The sequence below is a fragment of the Gossypium arboreum genome, chromosome 10 (assembly GCF_025698485.1).
Source record: "Gossypium arboreum isolate Shixiya-1 chromosome 10, ASM2569848v2, whole genome shotgun sequence".
In the NCBI taxonomy this organism is placed as follows: Eukaryota; Viridiplantae; Streptophyta; class Magnoliopsida; order Malvales; family Malvaceae; genus Gossypium; species Gossypium arboreum.
The window spans coordinates 102,372,156-102,378,478 of NC_069079.1; the positions used below are offsets into that span (position 1 = coordinate 102,372,156).

At 32.4% G+C, this 6,323-nt stretch overlaps 1 protein-coding gene across 1 annotated transcript; it reads right to left on the bottom strand.

The window, feature by feature from the left end:
* Nucleotides 1-1,697: 1,697 nt before the first annotated feature.
* Nucleotides 1,698-4,447, bottom strand: LOC108484295 (E3 ubiquitin-protein ligase MIEL1). The gene is made up of 12 exons (XM_017788028.2): nucleotides 4,195-4,447; nucleotides 4,015-4,102; nucleotides 3,816-3,872; nucleotides 3,688-3,720; nucleotides 3,515-3,592; nucleotides 3,314-3,357; nucleotides 3,178-3,218; nucleotides 2,650-2,732; nucleotides 2,480-2,571; nucleotides 2,328-2,397; nucleotides 2,164-2,205; nucleotides 1,698-2,073 (listed from the first exon to the last, which is right to left on the bottom strand). The coding sequence occupies exons 1-12, from the start codon at nucleotides 4,245-4,247 to the stop codon at nucleotides 1,948-1,950; spliced, it is 807 nt and encodes a 268-aa protein (XP_017643517.1). The 5' UTR covers nucleotides 4,248-4,447; the 3' UTR covers nucleotides 1,698-1,947.
* Nucleotides 4,448-6,323: the final 1,876 nt, after the last annotated feature.

Below are 6,323 nucleotides of genomic sequence, written 5' to 3' on the forward strand. Positions count from 1 at the left end.
GTGAATAAGGGGACCCGCTTTTCCTTTCCCAGTCCAGTCCCCCCCCTACGGACTGCTGCGGACAATGGTAACTTAATTAGTAGGATTCAGTTCATCAATAAACCAAATTAAGCATAAAAAATATGCAATTTGACATGTTTATCATGTCATATTTTGAAAAATATAGAGCTGAAGGCTTTATTTCTAGTATGAATATTGCTAAAAGTATTGCACTTGATATGAATGTAGAGCCTGTCCTTCAATAAAGCGTCGTGTTATTAGAAAAAAAAAAACAATTTGATGAGAATAAACAAGAAGATGAAGAATTTTGGTCGGGTGATGAATTATTTAAAGTTGATTATTTTTTAGTTATTGTAGACATGATAATTACTTCTTTAAAGAGCAGATTTGGGCAACTAAAAATATCTGAGAATATTTTTGAGTTTTTGTTTGATTCAAACAAGTTAAAAGTCATTAGATGAAAAGGAATTTGAGAGAATGTTGTGTTACTTTTCACTCTACCTTTTCTCATGGTGATTAATCAAATGTTGATCTAAACGATCTTTTCTCTGAATTAAAAGTATTGCAATTTACTTTATCAAATGAATTAATGTCAGCCACTGAAATTCTTGAGTTTGTCAACTGTAAGTTAATCAAAACCTACTTGAGGTCGTCAATATCGCAAAAACGATTGAATGGTCCTTATTAATGATTTTGCATCTCGAAATGCTCGTAAAACCTAGTTTTTTATTATTTTCTTTTGTAGTTGATGACATTGGAGTAGATTGAATGAAAAATATATATATTTTTAATTTTATTAGAAAATGTGCTCTCCAAAGAGGTAAACGGCTTGTAACAAAATGTACTCTTCATTCCCATAAGAGGGAATCGAATCCCTGACCACATAATTAATGGACAAGGTGAATAACCACCATGCTTCACTTCATAATTTGAAATATATTTTTTTAATTTTAAGATTAACTTTTTTTTTTGAATTCCATCAAATAATTTGATTTATGCTATTTGTTTTCAATCTATAATTACCAAACATACATCTAAATATTTTTGTGTACAATTAAAAAAGAAGAAAGAAATATGTTATTTGTTGAACTATACAAGAAATGCTAGGATCTATACATCATATTAACGGCATAAAGAAGTTGTGACTACAGCCCATTGTTAACCAGGATTAAATAATTATTTTTATTTTTATTTAAATAAAAACACTTACATGTTTGAAATTATGGGTAAAACGATTCATATTATATTAAAAAATACATCAAATGATGTAATAATACAAAACTTAGAACGAATTAGAAATTATGAAGCCAAAAAAGACAACACCGGAAACACTAAATATACAGAAAACGACAACTTTCTCTAAATTTAACACTAAATGAAATAAATACCATTCCACTTCTTATTTTCAATGTTTAATTATTTAAAATTAATTTATTGAAAATGAATAAACTTGAAAAGAAAAGGGTTCTTTTTGGGGTTTAATTTCTTGGTTCTTTCATTTTCATGGAAAATAACAGATTAAGTACTAAAATTCAAATTAAAAAATGCTAAATGCCATATTTTGCAGTCGACTGCATGAATGAACTAAATTGAGCTTTGAGTTCAAATATAACTTCCACTGGATGATAAATGTTCTAAAAGAAATAATGGAAGGATGACATAAAAAAAAAATGAGCAGAAAAAGAGGGTTCAGCCAATTATCAATGAAACAATCGACCATTGCATTCTTTTTCTAAAACTCCGAAATGGGAGAAAGAAATTCATAAGATATAAAAATGGCAGTTCCATATGAATCATATACTATTGTGATACAGTAATCAATCCAATGATGAACACAAGTTTAAATGATTGTAACATGTAATCAAGAATTTGTCTTCCGGTTTATGATTAGAGGCCCAAACCTTAGATGCCTCGAGCTCACTTCTTTGTTTCTCACTCGTGATCTTTTCAGTGAGGAAGTATGGGAGGGGCAATTGTGCGTGTGTTATATGATTTACAGTGACTGCATTTCTGCCCTATTATGTGGAAGTAAACTTCTGTAGTGTCATTGCAGTCATTGCATAGGATCCAAACCTGCATTCGTTTGTTAAATCAAGATATACGTGATTCGGATATAAAGCAACAGGTTGTTCGATATGAACAAGAATCATAGTATGCACACACCTTCTTGTGCCGGTAGTCCTCTGGCATTACAGTTGCTTCTATCTGACAACAAACAAGATAATTATGTTGTGAATCAGTGTGGACAAAAACAGAATGAAGCAACTAAATCAAAGACAAGGCTGTTAATTACGAGTTTGATGAGCTTAAAGTCGAACAATATGTACCTCTTCGTCTATCCTCTTCCAGGTTCTAGACATATCGATTACTGACTTCGAGCATATAGGACAACAATATCTGAGCAAACAACACTGTTTTAAATTCGGAAGAACAACTAGAACAGTTAAGATTATACAAGGAAGAACTCGTTGTCACTCACTTGTTTCGCTTTATCATCTCATAGTAACATTCGCAGTGCATCGTGTGACCGCATTTCATCACAGTGGTATCTTTCAACGAATCGAATAGGTACTGGAGATACAATACGATCCACTATTAGCGGATACAAATATTTACTAAATATAATTGCAGGAAGTAGAAAAGATGAACCTCATAACATATGGGGCAATGATGCCGCATCGAGTTCTCCACGCACAAATGATTATCTCGCAACGCAATGGCATAGCAAGACCCTGCCCAATGGCATAAGTACGTGTGGTTATTGTGCAAAACAAATAGATGTACCATTGAATAAAAGAGATACTGTAAGCAGGGGATGGAATTCAATGTTTAAACTCCTCAAAACACGATTGACTGATGTTTTCGGTGAGTTCACATCAAAATAGTATAGTTCTAAATTAAAGTAGAAGAATATAAACATGAAAATGAACTCATAAGTATAGTGTACTGAGAACAACGACGAACAAAAACAAGACCGATTATGAAAGTGCATGACAGCAAAATCCAGAATAGTTCGAAACAACCCAATGAAAAATGCAAATTATTGAATACGACTGAATATGAAATAAAAAATCAGCCACAAATACCATTACAAAGTAAAAAATGGGATTGAATCTAAGAACTTTGAACCAAGCATGATAAGGTAAGAAATGGGATATAAAGGTGTTAAGTACATACCGCACTTTTTGCAATGAAAAAAGTTATCACGACCTCCGACTCTGTATCAAAAATCATTCTATTAAGTCTCATAGCTTGAATTCAAGCAATCAAGACGAAAATAACAGCCATATATACTTAAAACTTGGTAACTAACCTGCAGATCCCACAATCATGGCAATGAAAGTGCTCCTTCTCGGTCTGCGTTAGATGTAACCGAACGGTAAACATTAATGGAAAAAATAAACATTATATAGTAAAACACACAAGGATCAAACGCCCATCCATTCCTTATATCTTAAGCTAATGTTTATCAACTATTTCATTAGTTATATCTTGAAAAAACTTAAGTACTTACATCGTCATCAAAGAACATGCAAATTGCACAGAAATATTCTCCCATGTTGACGCCACAATTTGAACAAAGTTGAGCGACCTACACAACATAAAAAACCAACACCCAAAGTGAAAACATAAACCAAAGAAAAGGGTCCTTTTGTGTCTTAAAAGATACAAATCTGAAACACAAACCGGCTGCTCTGTGTCACAAACCGAACAAATAACCTACACAGAAACAAATTGGCACAAATGATTAACTTGAAAACAGAAAGACAATAAATTGAAAGAAAAGAAAAACACAGCGATTTTCAATTTCGTACTTGTTTAACGCCTTGGCGAACAATCTCGTGCCTGTCCATGGGGTTCTTTAACAAGCTCTGAAGAACCAATAAGTGAATCCAAATACAATGAATACCCAGAACAAGAAATTGCATAAACAGTCAGAAACGTGGGAGCTTTCAGCTTAAAACATAGAAAAAAAAGGGGGGGGAATGCAGAAAAAATGCTGAAAACGAATACCGAAGCCTCATTGTGGCAATGGCGACACCAGAAAACCTCGTTGCAACATGGAGCTCGAATCTTACATCTCCTCCTATAATGTTGGCATCTATAAAAGGAAAAAACAAACAAACCCAATGAATCATTGATGGAAAAGACCCCCAAAAAAACAAAAAAGGGATAAGAAGAAAGAAGAGATACCCATATCCCATCTTCCCAAAATGAAGGCGTTCATTGGCTGAAGAGGCCTCCATCTCCAGGAGAATTGGAAGACAAATTTTGTTCTTTTCTTCTTGGATTATCCAGAGGAAACCAAGAAAGAAGAGGGGGTTTCCTGAATTGGGAAGATGGGATTTAAATTTTCTTGGATTGTCGTGGATTCTTAAATGAAGAGAAAAGAACCCCAACCCCGCCTTCAAAGGGCCACTCGTTTATATAAAAATATAAAAATATAACAATAGCTATCTTACATATTAAAAGGCAATAGTAATTGAATACCCAAAAAAAGAAAAAGGCAATAGTAATTATTGAATAATAGAAATAATGAGATTCTGTTGGGAGAGAGAGACAAAGGATAAGGTGGGGGGAGTGCCTGCCAGTGATGACTTTAAGATAGAGGGACCAGTTGCCGCAGTGTCAGCGACTCGTGTTTCAGTCCGTAATTTTTCTTTTTGGGGGCATTTTAACAATCATGTGCAAGTCGCTTTTTGTTTCCATTCAACTTGAAGCTGAATCCAAAAATTGTTCTTCCTTCATATCAATTGATTAAACTTAAAACCTGAATTATGGTTTTCCTTATTGCATTATCCAAAGAAAAACATGAATAACAGGTTGAGTATTTTCAGAAAAAAATTTAGATTCAAAATGTTAGAGATGATATTGTTGAGAGATATGAATAGTAAAATAGAAATTAAGAATAAAAAATTTAAACTCTACTAAATTAAAATACATTGATTACATTTTCAATTTAATTTGCGATTTAACTTTTCTTATTTATATAATATTATTACTATCATTAATATTATTACTATCATTAATCTCATATTTTAGTTTAATAAGTTAAAAAAGGAATCTTTTAGTGATAAATTAATGAAAAAAATTTGATAAATATAATTTCCTTTTAAGTGACATAAAAACTTTTGAGTTTTGGATTTAAATTAAAAATTACGTCAGCTCGACTAATGAACTTTTAAATATATTTAAATTTAGGCATAATAAACCCTAACTTAAGCATTAAAGTAAAATTAGTTTAATTCAAATTTTATTTATTTTAACACATTATTTATGAGCAGTAGAGTTCACGTTGATGGTCACAAAACACAATAATAATTATTATTACAATTCTTATTATATTCTTGAAACTAATGATTTAGAATACAATTGTATGTTTAAAAATAACATCTAATCTAGAGTATGGTTATATTCTTTCTCTTATTTATATAGTTTTTTATGTTGATGGTACCTAATCTAAAAATTTTCTCTTGAAATTGTCAAGGGTGTGCTAGTAGAAATTTTTTTCAGGCCTTCCGCCAATATAATTTGGAGCATAGTCCAGATATTGTATGCCTGGTTGAACCTAGAGTAAGCGGTAAAAAAACCAATTTTATTATTGAACAATTGGGCTTCAATTCTTCTCATCGGGTTGAAGCTGTATGGAAGGATTCTTTTAGAATTCGCATTATGTAGTAATCATCCTCAATATATTTCCCGTAGCGTTGACAATTTTATTTTAAATAAGTCTCTTTTAATCACTTTTGTTTATGGTAGCCCTGACAGGTTGAAACACAAGCTCCTTTGGGATAGTTTAAAATTTGTATCTCTAGTCCAGCCTATTCCTTGGCTCATCATGGGGGATTTTAACGCTATTTTATCTCCTGCAGATAAGAGAAGCCCTTTTAATATAGGTAAACGCTGTGAATTTTTTTTTAATTTCGTTGACTCTTATGCTTTGCAGGATTTAGGGTTTAGTGGACCCCCCTTCACATGACAATGCGGTGGTACTTTTGTAAGATTGGATCGGGCTTTAGCAAATGATGATTGGATGCTAACTTTTCTGCAGTGCTTGGTTCACTCGTACTAAATCTGAACATCAGCCTCTTTTGCTATCCACTAGTCTGAATCATGGCGTTCCTAAAGGAAGACCTTTCAGATTTTTAGCAGGATGGATGCATCATAAATCTTTCCCCACTTTTGTTAAAGATAAGTGGAATTTTGCTGGTAATATGGTTGATTCTCTTAATAATTTTACTTTTTCTGTTAAACTTTGGAATAGGGATGTGTATGGTTTTTTAGGTGTTCGAAAACATCTCCTTTTGAGATCTCTTAGTAAT